General features: G+C 35.7%; 2 protein-coding genes across 2 annotated transcripts; both read right to left on the bottom strand.

Moving 5' to 3' along the window:
* Positions 1-623: 623 nt before the first annotated feature.
* LOC120326176 (chymotrypsinogen A-like) lies at positions 624-3,234 on the bottom strand. Its single transcript, XM_039392427.2, has 7 exons — positions 3,113-3,234; positions 2,686-2,747; positions 2,343-2,431; positions 1,778-1,937; positions 1,337-1,424; positions 1,010-1,161; positions 624-821 (listed from the first exon to the last, which is right to left on the bottom strand). Exons 1-7 carry the CDS (start codon positions 3,153-3,155, stop codon positions 663-665), a joined length of 753 nt encoding a protein of 250 aa, XP_039248361.1. The 5' UTR covers positions 3,156-3,234; the 3' UTR covers positions 624-662.
* Positions 3,235-12,411: 9,177 nt separating this feature from the next.
* Positions 12,412-15,056, bottom strand: LOC120325759 (chymotrypsinogen A-like). Its single transcript, XM_039391920.2, has 7 exons — positions 14,935-15,056; positions 14,506-14,567; positions 14,199-14,287; positions 13,636-13,795; positions 13,193-13,280; positions 12,856-13,007; positions 12,412-12,666 (listed from the first exon to the last, which is right to left on the bottom strand). The coding sequence occupies exons 1-7, from the start codon at positions 14,975-14,977 to the stop codon at positions 12,508-12,510; spliced, it is 753 nt and encodes a 250-aa protein (XP_039247854.2). The 5' UTR covers positions 14,978-15,056; the 3' UTR covers positions 12,412-12,507.
* Positions 15,057-18,044: the final 2,988 nt, after the last annotated feature.

Raw genomic sequence — 18,044 nt, 5'->3', positions numbered from 1 at the left:
ATGTCAAAAACAGCAAAAGAAGCCCTCAAAAGCTGCTTTATACATGAAGTGGCCACACGTACCTTGGATTTTTATCAAAGTAGACGAATTTTCGTAAGGGTAGTAAATGCAGATTCAAAATGGCCAAAATTTATTAAGATGTCGTACACTTCGGCCAAGTGTACTATCCGAGTTCTCAGAAATCTTTAAATCTTCTGGATTCTATGATATGACCCTTGCGGGAAACCGGAGAACGAAAGACATGACTTTTTGTGAAATTTTTGTGCGTTGCTCTCATGTTTCTGCACTTCAATGCGGTTAGTTTTATAAATACTCCCAGTGATATTGCGGTTGAATATTCACGCAGATCTGCTTAGGAGGTGATATATATATATATACATGTGTTTCATAGTTTTACGTCGATATTTTATTTCACTTTGTTTTCATATGTGAAAATTTATCACATCCCAAAAAGAGCGCAGACGTCGTATAACTACACATTGTTTAAAGTAGGCGTAATTATACTGTTGATTCAATATTGCATTGTACTATTCCCCACCCGCAACATAGTCATCTTGTATTCATGAACATTAATGTATATTTTGAAATATAGTCATCAGAAATTAGAATAAATTATATTAATCGAATTAATCAGGCGACAGAAGGGAAGAAGATCGGTTGATTTACAATCCTGTGACCTGGTTGATCCAGCTTCTGCCGTAAGCGATTCTGGCGTAAACAGCTGGTTGGGTTGTGCTGCATGAGCTGCTTCCCCATGATACTGCGCCGACGAGGGTCCATACTCCGTTCACTTGTTGGACGAGTGGGCCACCAGAGTCACCCTGCAAATATAATAAGCCATTTGTTCAAAAAATGTTAGAATATTGTTCGTGTAGGAAATGTTATACTTAACGTGCAGCGCACTACTTTACAAAAACTCTTACTTTGTAATGTTAGATTAAAAAAGCATCATTTATTTTCTATTTCTTCTTAGCGTGTATAAACGAAACAGAATTAATTTTCTACTAACCATGCAAGAAGTTGCACCATCTCCCCCAGCGCACTGCATTGAGTCATCAATACGTTGTTGGTTGGGCAGTACGGTCCACGCGCTGTTGCAAGTGGCGCTGTCAACCAGAGGCAATTCGGTGTGCTGCAAGTTGTTTGGGATAGTGTTGGGGTCTAAAAGAAATTAAGATCCTAATTAAGCAACAACATGTTTATAAAAAAAATGTAAACTGCACTTTTAAACGAAAAGTTGTCTGCCCTGGAGCAATGTATATTTATAAACCTGAAAGCAGGATGATCCAATTTTTTGCACACCTAATTTATCTATTCGCACGTCAAAGTGACTTACTGCTTCCTCCATTGATGTATCCCCATCCGCTGGTGACAGCAGTTCCACTGAAAGTTTGTCCAGAACTGGCCATGGCAATAGCAGCAACCTTGAAATGAAATTGCATAATTCACTGATTATTGACATATTATGACTCATATTTTCCCCCTGCCTGCGCTGCATAAACATTCAATCAACAAGAAAAATATTGAATTGGATGTAACAAGGAACGAGTTTGTCATTTATTCCAATAAAAACTCAAATCATCACGACAAAAATTGATTTTATTGATCCACACAAGAAATCCATTTTTCAGCTTCGGAAAAGTGATAAACTTTAACTACAAAAATATAATGAATGCTATGATCAAATAAAGTGAATAGATTTTAACGAATTCTTGGACTAAATAAAGTGTGATTTCAAGAAACATTTTTGATTCCGATTGTGTTTTTCTATACTCACGGTTGCGCTAGGTGTGGCAGAGAAAGCCAGTTTGATTACGGCGAAGTCATTGCTGATGGTGTTGGAGTTGTAGTTGGGGTTGGCTGTGAATGTTCCAGAAATTGTTTCCAAGGGGTTGGAAATAGTTGTGCTACCGATTGCAACATTAACGTTGTTGAGACTGTAAAACGAAAGGCCTTCTTACAATGGCATTTTATATGTGTACCTTGTAGTAGTTGTAAAAACTTGTTGTATTAAGCTTGTATTGAAACGTCTTTTAAGTACGTGGGCTTTTGAAGTTTCTCCTCTTCATTTATGTATATATATCCGTATTAAAATCGTATCTTTGGAAATGTTTAAATCGTCATATTGAATTTGCTGCAAGAACATATCCAATTGCGGCTAGTCATATTTTTGTCGTTACAATAATTTTTCGAAGAATTTATGACATGTGAAATTAACTACGTGAAAAAACCTTAATTTTTGTGCTGAACAATATCTGATGACGTCTCGAGAAATGTTCAATTCGTTGTGAAGGAATGTCAATAAAAAATGATTAATAAAGCTGTATTAATGAACAACATACACGCAGTGAGCAGCTGTCATAACCCAGTCCATGGAGATAAGGGATCCTCCACAAAAATGGGAACCTCCGATTGGTCTGCGAAGAGAAACCTAAAAGAAAAATGAGTCAGAGATAATAAATAAAAAAAAATACCAACGTAACTTGCCAATCATTGATGATTATAGCTTGTATTTTCAGCTTTTAATTATAATAATTAATTTTAATTTAATTAATTTTATAATATTTTCATGTAATGTTTCCGAAAAATATATTGATTTAACATATTCTTTGAAGCGTTTTATGATCTTGATTCTCCTTTCTGCTTTATGGCGTCAATGAACGAACATATAAGTGAGTGAAATACCTGCCATGGGTAAGCTCCACTTGGGGCGTTTGATCCCCCGACGATACGATCGTGTGGGCGTGCTACAATTAAAGTAAACAACAACAAAAATGAATTAAATATATTTTACTCAAAGATATAAATATTATTTAAAATCCTATCAAACATTCTTTATAAATCATGAAAAATTGTGCGAAATATTTAGCTATATGCGTTGCTGTATTCCAGCATGTGTAGCTCAGGTGTCATTTCAATAAAATATCACCTGAGAGTTTCGACAAAATACTATTGAAAAATATAAAGCAAAACACAAAGAACCATCACTATTTGGCAATATAGCCATTATTGCGACTGCGTTGTTGAACTTGTCATGAATTACTAACACTAATTATATAATTACTAATTATCAACTCCGTTCAATAGCAGTTCAATATCATAAGTAGCTTACCAGACACTGCTGCGGCGAGGAGTACAATCAAAAGGTATTTCATCTTGTGATTTTTTCGTGTGGTTCTCGTAAGTAACACAATACTCAAGTTCGAAAACTCGGTCTATATATGCTAAAATGTATAATGTTTGTGTCTGCTATGTTGGTTCCAAAATAGACTAAATTTCAGATAAGCCTGGGAATCTTTCATCTGTTGGATTCGTGATGTCTGTAGACTGTTTTCTTGACGTCTGTATCGATATCATTATCGGCGACATTGGCCATTTTAATAAGTTTCGGCATAATTGTCGACAATTTCGATATATTCCGCCCTTCGATATTTTTCAAGATGTTTGAAATAAAAATCAGTAGCTTGCGGCTCTCAACAACCCTTTCTGTGGCTCTAGTTAATGCTTTCAAAATTAATTACTTTCAAAGAAAATTTCGCATTGAAAACTAATCATTTACTTGAATTTAAAATGCTGAAGTCTATTACTTAGTCGAATTACCCCGTGTTTATTTGCGTAGCGTTGACTAATCTACAAGATGCAATAGCTATGCAACAGTGAGCGTCTTCGCAGCCACTCGGACACTTTTCACTTAAGACATTTTAGACATGGCTGTAATCATTAGCTCACTCTAATGAATTTTTTCAGTTTTTGTCGCATTTTCGAATATCATGTATAAATCAAATAACTTATTATTCTTTCTGGAGAGTTTTAATTTTGTTTCAGTAATCGAAAATAGTCCCAAAATATCTGCCGATCACTTGGCTAACATCTCAAGCAGATACTGCACCTTGCATCCTCCACGACGACCCGCCTTGGCAAACTTATTAGAAATCAAAGCCAAATTAAATGTTGTTACTCTAGGGTGGGTAAAATCGAATATTTTTTCGATTCGAACATCGAACAATATTTTTAACGAATGAAATCTCTTTAAAAATTAATAGAAACATTGAAAAGTCGGCAATACAGCGTTATTTTTCTGGTTAACTTCATCATAATCGCTGATTGTTTTATCACCGCGATCGTTTCGGCGTCGATATCCTAAAGTCGGTAACCGAGATGCAGACATTTATTGAAACGATAATTGAGTTTCTCATGCTTTTCTATGGTGTTCGTGTTATTTCAGTATTAGATAGATAAACATCGCAAATCTGCGAGTTCGCGAGTTCGGTGTCCAAGCAAAGCGGCGCAGGTCACGTGGTACCGGATATCCGAATAGTAAAATGCCATTCGAATATTTTATTATTCGATTCGTTATTCGTGAGATATCGCGTGTATCTAACAGACAGACAGACAAACAAACAAACAAACAGACAATTACCTATCAACATACTTACCGATCTTAAGATCGATAAGTTATAAGACATATTGGCCGGATTAAATGATCGAGATAAACTGTTTTCCTCGTGCTGTTTAAGTGTGTTAAGTGTGTTTTGTTCTAACGGCATGCACTGCATTGTAGATGATCAGAGATTGCATCGGTTAGAATAGGACTGACAGGTTTTCGATCGTATATGTTTGTCCATATATGATCGAGAATTGTTTCGCTGTTCTCAGTTATTATAGTCGGTTCGGTTACAGTGGGATAAAAGAAATATTGGTTCATCAACTCACTCAATTCGTTGACAAAATGGTGCGAGGTGTCTATCAGATCATATTTAATATCACCACTTTACTTGAAATTGTACTAAATTCAAATACATTAATAACTTCTAATCTTGATAACTGTCAGAAGTGCAGGCTGCTATTTTAAGACAGTATCTACAGCACCATTGAATACTGTGGGGTTCCTTTTTTATTTTTTGTACTCTATCTGGGATATCCCACTGCTTTATATTTAACCCAGATGTTTTATTCGCCATATTAAATTTGCTGCAAGAACACATCCAATTGCCAAGGCCAAGTCATAATTTTGTCGGGACAATAATTTTTCTAAGAATTTGTGACATGTGAAATTAACTACGTAAAACAACCTTAATTTTTGTGCCTAACAATTCTGATGACGTGTCGTCAAATGTTCAGTTAGTTGTCGGGGAATATCAATAAAATGATCAATGACGTTCCAATTTTAAACAATAATCGTACAGTGAGCAGCTGTCATGCGAATCTCCGTAGAAATGAGAATTTCCGATAGGTCTACAAAGAGGCACCTAAAGAGGAGTACGTTTAGATAAAATACCAACTTATTTTATTACTGCTGTGTAATGCTTCTGGAAATTATGATGGGTTTTAACGAAGTGGTTTATTTTCTTCCGTGCTCTATGGAGTTAATGAACTAATATATAATTACAGTTGAATACTTGACATCGGTAACCTGCTTTTGCGGCGTCGTATCCCTCGGTGACACGGCCATGTAGGCGTGCCAAATGTATGTAACAAAAATGGAATAAAACATATTTTCCCTCAAATGTATAGATATTTAAAACCCATTTTAAAAAAATTTTTAGCGGCTAAAAAGACTTAAAATTTAATAGAAAAATGTTAATTTTTAGATTTCGATATATTGTTGATATGTAGTCACCGTCGCTGTACTGTCATTGGTTTACAATCCGATTACGCGCGACAGTGTTTAAAGGGCAAATTTTAAATGTAACATTGACATCAATATTCAGCTATATAGAAATTGCTATAGATATTGCTTCGCCGTGTTACTCGAGAAATCGTGAATCACCGTGATCAAAGGAGGTACGGAAGTTGTTTTCTTTTTCATCTCTGGTAAATGAGTTGCTTTTTTAAACTAATAAAAATTCAGCTAGATAGGGCAAGTTTAATTTAAACATCTTCCGCATCTATTGTGTCGCTGCTGAACACCAATTTGAAATACCGGTACTGGTGGGATCCCGGTGCGGCATATTGGCATGATAGGTTCCAAAAATTTATTGGTATAAACTGAGCGCAGTACGACTTCAGTTTGCATTGAGAATTCTTTTGGAATCGCGCCATACCGCATCTTAACTGGTACCGGTACCCTTACTGTACATACCGGTACCAGCATATTTTTTGTTTTTATGCACTTTTATTCAATAACATGTACATTTGCCAGTAACCCTGGCCTCCCCCGCGCAGGGGGGCAAAAACGGTATTTATAAATAAATACAAATAAGAATTTAATCTTAACAAAAATTAAATTGAACATGTAAAGAATAACAAGTCAATATAAAGAATGAGTACGGCTTATCTAACTGAGCCAGCCCCACTCAAAGAATATAGGAAAGAAATTCGTAAGCAAAAATAACAATATAAAGTAGTGGCGAGGGGCTGGCAAACTCGGCAATGGGTTCTAAACATGGAAAAATCTAACTGAATTATAATTACCGCTCGCCTTTTCCTATCAACCGGGGTGAAATTCTGAATCATTAATATGGAAAAGTTTGAAAAATTATCAGATAAAAAAGAAGGAAACGAACGAACCAATAAACCGTGGAAAAGTGCGCAATAACTGCAAATTAAAACACCACCATTGGTTACACCCAAAGCACGAAGAGCAGTCTGGTTTCCAACGGCATAACTGCCGAGAGAACCAACCGCAAATACAAAGCTTCAGTGTCGGTAACGTCGCAGTAGTAGGGCGATATTAAATATTGAAAGTGCTTCTGTTTACATATGATGAGCCCACTTCACACAAGTGTTTGGTTGGTAAAATGTAATTGTGTTAATTTAGAGGATTTACCACATTACTGGGAGAATCTGTTGAAGTTGCATTTCATGCATGGCACGTGTTTATTGTTGTATTTTTATATGGCGATATTACATAATCTTTATTGGCGGTATAGAGTAGGGAAGTTACATATACAAATTGAACAATCGAACACCTTGTTTGGTCGCTTGCTGACATGGTAACCACTACATTTGGCGGCGCGGATATCCACCTCTCAAGAATGAAAGTAATCAAAAATAAACTAGATATATATATATATATATATCTGTTGAACAAAAAATTCACCGTGTGTAGCAGCAATACAGATTTCGAAAGGAAATCCACTGTCACTGCAATTCATCTCGCAAGTCGATTCGAATACATTAGAAGCGAGGTGGAAAACTGGATTGAAACTATTTTTGACCTTGAAAGGCATTGATAATAGGGTAGTCGCTTTTATGTCAATACAAATTAGCTAGAATTCTAGAATTTGATTATACATTGGTACCAGAACTTAATTGGAAACTTACAGGATGGTCAAAATTTCAGATAATACTTTCTTGAAATCAAATATTTTTCTACAATTGAAGCAGAAAACCTACAAAACTGGTAATGAATTTGTTTGTCATTTTTGAAAATGATCACAAGCCTGTAATTTTCATGATATGAATTGACAAACAAAGTAGGAGTAGATATACACAACTGCAAAGATATAAGACTCACTTGCGTTGAGTTGGACTGTCGGCCCAACAGAGGCAAGCAACACAGCCGACACCAATATAGCGTTGATATCTGGTCTGCGAGAGTTGTTTATCTGGATAATTCAATTCCATCGAGACCGTATATGTATGTTTTTCGAGTCTACACTTTTTAGCAAATGTTTACAATTGTATGTGCGCGTGTGTACTTGCGTATTGCAGGAGTTCAGGTGAATGCGAATGTTCTGTTCTGTTAATTGTTTTTTTAGATTAGTGAAATGTGACACCGTTATTAATAATTCTTTTCACCCCCGCCACTGATGCAAAAATGAATGGCGACGAATGCTTTATCTTGAATATGAACCCGCAATGAACCCTGTGGGTAGGCGACAGGCCCTCCCCCAAACTAATTTCGAATCTGCTAACCAACGCGGCGGTATATGCTGTAATATTGGCAATAGTATTCTAGTAGCAAAGCTTACTGTGCAAGGAGTCGGCCTATAACTCCATTCGAATTTGTAATGACGTCTTAAATACCGGGTTATTGCACTTAGCCTGTAATATATATTTCTCCACGTCAGTATCAAGGTTTGGTCTGTGTCAAGTGATGAAAAAGTTTCGGGAATTACATAAATTATTATTGAAGACGTGTTTGAATATGACGACTTTACTCGCATATGTCATTTCCCAGGATACGCTCACGAAAAGCTTTTGTTTCTTGAATCAACAATATATGTTTTATGTACTGTTTGATAAATATACATCACTTGACAAACATGATAAGCTATTACGTGAATGAGTACAAGAACAAAAAAGAACTTAATTTAACCTCGTTTATAGTAATTCCACATCCAATAATCTTTTATCATGAAACTTGATTCTTTGTTGCGCAGAACATCTCGTCCATTTGCCTGGCACATTTATCCGTGTTCTGGATATGGCCCCATTTACCGGATAATTTGCATCAAATATCGTTTTTACTTCTATGGCTGTTTCCTACAACTTCAATAGGTGAGTAATTGTAATAGCATTTGTGATAAAAATTTCAGAGTCGCTTTTTTGGTGTTTAAAAATATATTATTGATCTACCCTGATTCGTTAGCACATAGTACAATTTTGAGCATCACACAAAACGACTAAATTTAGATAGGATGTATACGTTTTTCTCCCGTGCTAAAATCAAATATTTATACATTGATCGAGTAATGATTGTATGAGGAAATTTTAAATATCTTATTAAAGTAAAATGGGAATTCTTAAGATATCAAATTGCCTCCAAAATAGCTATAGGCAGCAGTAAAATGAATACGGCGGATGACCGGATATTGTCACACCTTGACATGACAATAAAGAGTTAGGTACAAGGTTGTTGGCGTCGGGGGCCACAATATTAATTCCTTGTTGTTCGCGGGCCACATTAATCCCAAGACATTTGAGTATTATTTATCATTAATCAAAGTTTTTATATCAACAATTATGTTGGTAGTTGAAGCACTACCGAACATCGATAACATGTCGTTTTAGATTATCTACTTTTGGCACCGACACAACTTGCAGACATATCAAACGTATAAACGTTTTTAGAAAGGATAAAAGCTGTCCTTGCATCTAGTTTCGTTTATATTTCTAACCACATGATATTAAAAACAGCTCAATGGATGTCTTTTCTATTTACCGTAAGTTATTTATATATAAATTACCAGTCACCATGAAGGATGGGTGCGGTCCATGCCTTACCCTCCGCCCTAACTGGGTTTGTTAAGACAAATTTTACGAATTATTTTCAAATTCAAATTAGGAATTATTCACCTCCGCCTATTATACAATTCTACAATTGAAACACTTAAATGAAGACGATAATATTTAAAAACATTAATATATGATATTCAATCCTTTCTCGAATTGTATTGAACAGTTGCCATCGTACCCCATCGTACTGAACAGTTGAATCTCAATTAGAACTTTATAGAGGGGAAACTAATTTTTGCGCAAGTTTATAGAAAAAAATAATCGTGGCGTGACCTAAGATACTCCGTGTGTGTGTGTGTGTGTGTGTGTGTGTGTGTGTGTGTGTGTGTGTGTGGAAATAGTCATTGTTGTGTCACAATGGTGTCGGTGGCAAGGCGTAGTATAGGCTTTTTGTTGTTGGGTTATGAGGGTGGAAGGCGAAAAACTAATATATATATATAATGCAAAAATTGCAACTTTGGAAATCCGAAAGATGATAATTATGCCGCCTCAAAAACGTTGGCAGCTTAAGTCACTCGTTTCCCAAACGTTTCAAGCTGAATTGAAATGTGGATAAAAAGCTTTTTTCCATTGTTTTACAAAAATAGAGATATCATATAGCCTAACTCAACGCCATATTGAGGATGTCCAGAAATAATGTCGATAATTTTAAGCAAAGCTATGCAATAAAATGTTTTTTTGCCACAAATTTATTACTTAGTAAAGCTCAAACACTAGAGGATTTCATAATATTTATCTTCCTCCCTTCCTCCCAATCTTCGATTTGTCCGTTAACTGGAGTTACAATTTATAGGTAGACTATGAATAACGTTTCTGTCACGGAAATATTTAGCTTAAAACCTCAATTCATAATAACCTAAGATATTTTGTGTCCATAATCAGAAAGCACTTAAGTGCGCTATAATAGAAAAAGGGCGCTCCAGAATTATGTGCACCAGATGGCGCACAGCCTGCTAACTCTGAACTGGTACAAATACGATTTTCAGGTTGTGCGCCATCTTGATGCACATACTTCGGGAGCACCAAAAATCCATCCAAACGTAAGACATCTATGACGATATGAGTTCGACGAGTAGTGATGAAATTTAAGGTGTAACATTCATTTACAGGTCCACTAAAACGTACACATGTGCGAAGCTCCACACAGCATTATAAGTTGTTTAAACGTGTAAGTTTGTACATCTGAGATGAACTTAAGTTTGCGTAATTAGTAGGCTGGGTAATAGGAAGGTTCTATGATATATATATATATATAATTCTTTCAGAGAACCTTCGTCGAACCCAGGTTAAGAAACGCTGGTCTGATGGAATGGGTATAAAATTTGTCAATTATATTTGCTTTCAACTTTATTCCTTAACTTACCTACTAAAACCTATCGAATACTTGTCGCATTTCCTAGAATGGATCTAAACTTCTTCGCAGAGAGTGTGATATGCAGCAAGACTTAGAAAGTGATCGGATGTATTTAAATTCAATTCATTGAGAAATGACGTTTTAGTCCTACTTGATTTTCCTTTTTACGCTATAAGGTCACTAGAGAAAGTTAACGATGAAAAATGAAGTGAATTAGATCTTCAAACACCATTTCAAATTGCAATATCAATGGAATTGGGAGAGAAGTATCGAAAATCTAGGTCGGTATTTTTTATTTGCCTATTCGCCAGCAATTTTCTAAAGTAAAACAGCTCATAACGTAATAATCATGTTCCATAACAGTTAGGGCGGAGGGTAAGGCATGGACCGCAAATGTTGGGGAGAACAAGGTAGTGGTAGCCTACCGCAATCAACCACCCATCCTTTGTGGTGACTGGTAATTTATATTTAAATGACTTAAATAGAAAATACATCCATTGGGCCGTTCTTTATATCATGTGGTTAGACATATAAATGGAACTAGATGCAAGGTCAGCTTTTATATCTTTCTAAAAACGTTCACACATATTTTTCTTATATCCGCTAAAATAATACATAAATATGCTCAAAAATTTATACATTGTTCTATGCATTCGTTGTTGCGAATATAATTGAGAAAATTCTTAGCTAACACAAAGAAGCGTAATGTATGTATATGATCATCATGGTTAGGAAAAATTGTGCGTTAGGTAAATAAATAAGTTTGTTCTGCTGACTTGATTGTGATGCTTATAGTCTGGGCACGGTGATGTCTCATGAATTTTCCGTCTTGGAAAAGGGCACTTGCAATTAGTTGAGCAATCAAAAAGTTTTATTGTTGCAGGTGCGTAAGAAGATTCGCAGTTGATTGCCGTCAACCGCCAATTTGAATCTGAATCGCCCCCTAATATTTTTTTTCTCAAAACATGGATAACATGTGCTTTGTTTCTAGCATTTTAAAATTAACGAATTCAAATCAACAAGAAAAACAATGTAACACATGATACCCCGATACTCTCAAGGATGCAAAGCCGATGGCAAATTTAGGGAATAGTATTGCGATTTGTTGTTTGTCAATGACGAATCGGTTGTAAAACCAAGCTTGTCGGGATAGTATATGACTCACGAATCTACAGTAGATGGTCATTATCCAAGTCAAAGAAATGTGATATCAAGCCACACTGTTTTTATAAACGTGGAACTGTCGTTTGATAAGGTGAGGTTAAAGAGTAATTACTAAAACTTGATAAGATCGAATTTGTCGCGAGAATTAAATGATGGTCCCGTTGGAATCGTTACAAAGGAATCACAAACCCGGATTTATTTCGGATGGCTGGCCTAGACAAATACGTAGGGTGGTGATGTCGAAAACAGCAAAAGAAACTCTCAAAAAGCTCCTTTACACAGGTAGTGGCCACACGTACCTTGGGTTCCTGTCAAAGTAGACGAATGTTCGTAATGGTAGTAAATGCATATTCAAAATGGCCGAAAATTATTAAGATGTAGTTTTTTGGACTTCAAGTCGAATAGTTTTATAAATAGTCTTAGTGTTATCCCTTGACGGTTTGCAGATTCACGTAGATTCGCTTAGGAGTGTTCACCCTTGGGCGGGGGATTATGATCGTGACATATATGACTTATGTTCCATAGATTGAAATAGATATTTTATTTCACTTTGTTTTTATATGTGAAGAATTCTCAACTTCCAAAAATAGCGCATACGTCGTTAAGTATAAACACAGATATACTAAAGCAATATTATTGTTAATTCAATATTGCATTGTAGGCTACTATTCCCCATCCACACTATTAAATATAGTCATCTTGTATTCATTAAGCTTAATGTATATTTTGAACCATATTCATCAGAAATTAGAATAAATTATATTAATCGAATTAATCAGGCGACATAAGGAAGTAGATCGGTAGATTTACAATCCTGTGACCTGGTTGATCCAGCTTCTGCCGTGAGCGATTCTGGCGTAAACAGCTGGTTGGGTTGTGCTGCATGAGCTGCTTCCCCAGGATACTGCGCCGACGAGGGTCCATACTCCGTTCACTTGTTGGACGAGTGGGCCACCAGAGTCACCCTGCAAATATAATAAGCCATTTGTTCAAAAAATGTCAGAGTATTGTTCGTGTAGGAAATGTTATACTTAACGTGCGGCACACTACTTTACAAAAGCTCTTACTTTGTAATGGTTAGATTGAAAAAGCATCATTTATTTTCTATTTCTATCTAGCGTGTATAAACGACAGAGAATTAATTTTATACTGACCATGCAAGAAGTTGCACCATCTCCCCCGGCGCACTGCATTGACTCATCAATACGTTGTTGGTTGGGCAGTACGGTCCACGCGCTGTTGCAAGTGGCGCTGTCAACCAGAGGCACTGCAGCGTATTGCAAGTCGTTTGGGATGGTGTTGGGGTCTAAAGAAATTAAGATCTTAATTAAGCAACAAAATGTTTATAAAAAAAAGTGTAAACTGCACTTTTAAACAAAAAGTTGTCTGCCCTTAATTATATGCAGCAATGTATATTTATAAACCTGAAAGCAGGATGATCCAATTTTTTTGCACAAATAATTTATTTATTCGCAAGTCAAAGTGACTTACTGCTTCCTCCATTGATGTATCCCCATCCGCTGGTGACAGCAGTTCCAGTAAAAGTTTGTCCAGAACTGGCCATGGCAATTGCAGCAACCTGGAAATGAAATCGCATAATTTACTGATTATTGACATATTATGATTCATATTTTACCCTTGCCTGCGCTACATGAACATCCAATCAACAAGTAAAATATTGAATTGGATATAACAAGGAATAAGTTCGTTATTTATTGAAAAAAAAATCAAGTCATCACGACAAAAATTGATTTTATTGATCCACACAAGAAAATCAATTTTCAGCTTCGGCAAAGTGATGAACATCAACTTCAAAAATATAATGAATGCTATAATCAATTGAAATGAATAGATTTTAACAAATTTTTACACTAAATAAAGTGTGATTTCAAGAAACATGTTTCAATGGTTTTGATTGTGTTTACTATACTCACGGTTGCGCCAGGTGTGGCAGAGAAAGCCAGTTTGATTACGGCGAAGTCATTGCTGATGGTGTTGGAGTTGTAGTTGGGGTTGGCTGTGAATGTTCCAGAAATTGTTTCCAAGGGGTTGGAAATAGTTGTGCTACCGATTGCAACATTAACGTTGTTGAGACTGTAAAACGAAAGTCACTCTTACAAAGACATTTTATCTGGGTACCTTGTAGTAGCTGTAAAAATTGCTGTATTAAGCTTGTATTGAAACGTTTTTTAAGTACGAGGGCTTTTGAAGTTCTTCCTCTTCATTTATGTATATATATCCGTATTAAAATCGTATTATTGGAAATCGCCATATTAAATTTGCTGCAAGAACATATATATCCAATTGCAGCTAGTCATATTTTTGTCGTTTTGTCAATAATTTTTCAAAGAATTTATGACACGTGAAATTAACTACGTGAAACAACCTTAATTTTCGTGCTGAACACTATCTGATGACGTTCCGAGAAATGTTCAATCAGTTGTGAAAAAATGTCAATAAAATATGATCAATTAAACTGTACTAATTAACAACATACACGCAGTGAGCAGCAGTCATAACCCAGTCCATGGAGATAAGGGATCCTCCACAAAAATGGGAACCTCCGATTGGTCTGCGAAGAGAAACCTGAAAGAAAAATGCGTCAGAGATAAAATTACCAACGTAACTTGCCAATCATTGATGATTATAGCTTGTATTTTTAGCTTCAAATTATTTTAGAATATTTTCATATAATGTTCCCGAAAAATATATCAATTTAACATATTTTTTGAAGCGTTTTATGAACTTCATTCTCTTTTCTGCTTTATGGCGTCAATGAACGAACATATAAGTGAGTGAAATACCTGCCATGGGTAAGCTCCACTTGGGGCGTTTGATCCCCCAACGATACGATCGTGTGGGCGTGCTAAAATTAAAGTAAACAACAACAAAAATGAATTAAATATATTTTACTTAAAGCTATAAATATTCTTCAAAATCCTATCAAACATTCTTTATAAATCATGAAAAAGCCAATTTGCGAAATATTTAGCTATATGCGTTGCTGTATTCCAGCATGTGTAGCTCAGGTGTCATTTCAATAAAATATCACCTGAGAGTTTCGACAAAATACTATTGAAAAATATAAAGCAAAACACAAAGAACCATCACTATTTGGCAATATAGCCATTATTGTGACTGCGTTGTTAAACTTGTCATGAATTACTAGCACTAATTATATCATTACTAATTATCAACTCCGTGATCAGAGCAGTTCAACATAAGTAGCTTACCAGACACTGCTGCGGCGAGGAGTACAATCAAAAGGTATTTCATCTTGTGATTCTTTCTTGTGGTTCTCGTAAGTAACACAATACTCAAGTTCGAAAACTCGGTCTATATATGCTAAAATGTATAATGTTCGTGTTTGCTACGTTGGTTCCAAAATAGACTAAATTTCAGATAAGCCTGGGAATCTTTCATCTGTTGGATTCGTGACGTCTGTAGACTAGAGATGTGTCGATATCATTATCGGCAATATTGGCCTTTTTTGTAATTTTCATAAGTATCGGCATAATTGATCGAAATTTTCAATATGTTTGGCCCTTAAATATTTTTAAAGATTTTTTAAAATAAAAATTAGTAGATGGATATGGTAAGATTTTTTTCACCATACACGCGTCATTTACTGCATCGTGAAACTGTTTACAGTTAATGTTTAGTTTATAGCAAAGAGAGTGATTGTCGCCAGAATATTTCCCGAATTTGCACCCGCACTATTTGGTCATTGCATTCAATTCTTCAATTTTTGTATGAACGTTAATTGTTCGTTATGAAGTCTCAGCCATGGGTGGGTAGTTGTCATTAACCTCGAAGTCCACTTTCTGTGTATGAGCTTGGGTATTATATGAATAGTGGAATGCTAATTCCATTTTTGTGCGATTACTTTTTAGCAAGCGATTACTTTTTAGCAAGCTCGAAAACGACTTGTTCTGCAAAAATACCAATGTCGGGACAATAATTTTTCTAAGAATTTGTGACATGTGAAATTAACTACGTAAAACAACCTTAATTTTTGTGCCTAACAATTCTGATGACGTGTCGTCAAATGTTCAGTTAGTTGTCGGAGAATATCAATAAAATGATCAATGACGTTCCAATTTTAAACAATAATCGTACAGTGAGCAGCTGTCATGCGAATCTCCGTAGAAATGAGAATTTCCGATAGGTCTACAAAGAGGCACCTGAAGAGGAGTACGTTTAGATAAAATACCAACTTATTTTATTACTGCTGTGTAATGCTTCTGGAAATTATGATGGGTTTTAACGAAGTGGTTTATTTTCTTCTGTGCTCTATGGAGTTAATGAACTAATATATAATTACAGTTGAATACTTGACATCCCTAACCTGCTTTTGCGGCGTCGTATCCCTCGGTGACACGGCCATGTAGGCGTGCCAAATGTAAGTAACAAAAATGGAATAAAACATATTTTCCCTCAAATGTATAGATATTTAAAACCCATTTTAAAAAACTTTTTAGCGACTAAAAAGACTTAAAATTTAATAGAAAAATGTTATTTTTTTAGATTTCGATATATTGTTGATATGTAGTCACCGTCGCTGTACTGTCATTGATAACTGACGTTTACATTCCGATTACGCGCGACAGTGCTTAAAGGGCAAATTTCAAATGTAACATTGACATCAATATTTAGCTATATAGAAAGTCCCATTCCTGTGACTCCAAATATAACTTGTGACGGATACATTAGGCCTAATTACATGTCCGCTGGAACCGATCTAGCAGACCACATATTCACGCTTCAGTGGTTCGCCTGCGATTCAAAAATCCGTGCTATCGATCCAGAACATCAGACCTCCTATTTAGGAGGTCTGGAAGTGAGCTAACCGGTCTTGCTTAGTTGCTTCGCCGTGTTACTCGAGAAATCGTGAATCAGCGTGATCAAAGGAGGTACGGAAGTTGTTTTCTTTTTCATCTCTGGTAAGTGAGTTGCTTTTTTAAACTAATAAAAATTCAGCTAGATAGGGCAAGTTTAATTTAAACATCTTCCGCATCTATTGTGTCGCTGCTGAACACCAATTTGAAATACCGGTACTGGTGGCATCCCGGTGCGGCATATTGGCATGATAGGTTGTTGTTTTGAAACAGAGAATTAGTCCAAAAATTTATTGGTATAAACTGAGCGCAGTACGACTTCAGTTTGCATTGAGAATTCTTTTGGAATCGCGCCATACCGCATCTTAACTGGTACCGGTTCCCTTACTGTACATACCGGTACCAGCATATTTTTTGTTTTCATGCACTTTTATTCAATAACATGTACATTTGCCAGTAACCCTGGCCTCCCCCGCGCAGGGGGGCAAAAACGGTATTTATAAATAAATACAAATAAGAATTTAATCTTAACATAAAAATTAAATTGAACATGTAAAGAACAAGAGAGCTATGCTCAAATATATGGACACGTAGCGCCACCCAATGGCAATAATTTTGATGACGTCATAGCGGAAAAAAAAAGTAATAGCCTTCTGGAGAAAAATTTTATCTTCAACCACTGAAAATTTCAAAGCAATTGGTCCAGTATTCGAAGAGAAAAGCGACTTTTTAAAATCGTGTCAAAGAACAAGAACAACAACAACAACATAATATTGAAACGATCGTTATGGCCACTAAACGTGTCCAATAACAAGTCAATATAAAGAATGAGTACGGCTTATCTAACTGAGCCAGCCCCACTCAAAGAATATAGGAAAGAAATTCGTAAGCAAAAATAACAAGAGAGCTATGCTCAAATATATGGACACGTAGAGTCACATAATTTTGATGACGTCATAGCGAAAAAAAAAGTAATAGCTTTCTGGAGAAAATTTTTATCTTTAACCACTGAAAATTTCAAAGCAATTGGTCCAGTGTTCGAAGAGAAAAGCGACTTTTTAAAAACGTGTCAAAGAACAAGAACAACAACAACAACAACATAATATTGAAACGATCGTTATGTCCACTACGTGTCCAACAAGAGAGCTACGCACAAATATATGGACACGTTAGACCAGAGCGAATCAGTCCTTACCGGTACCTTTGACGCTACCGGTACCCTCAAAAAAGTTTTCCAGTAGCAAGAATTTTGCAGAATCAAAACGTACAGCCAGTCACGACACTGACTAAAATCCGTGTTCCCATGGATAAAAAATAATACAGCAAAATTTTAGACGAAATATCAAATTTCATAGAATTCACGCAAAATTTTGAAATAAATAAAAGTAATAGCCTTCTAGCAAAAAAATTAATCTTTAACCACTGAAAATTTCAAAGCAATTGGTCCAGTATTCGAAGAGAAAAGCGACTTTTTAAAAACGTGTCAAAGAACAAGAACAACAACA

The sequence above is a fragment of the Styela clava genome, chromosome 4 (assembly GCF_964204865.1).
Source record: "Styela clava chromosome 4, kaStyClav1.hap1.2, whole genome shotgun sequence".
In the NCBI taxonomy this organism is placed as follows: Eukaryota; Metazoa; Chordata; class Ascidiacea; order Stolidobranchia; family Styelidae; genus Styela; species Styela clava.
This window is presented reverse-complemented; position numbering and strand designations above follow the sequence as displayed.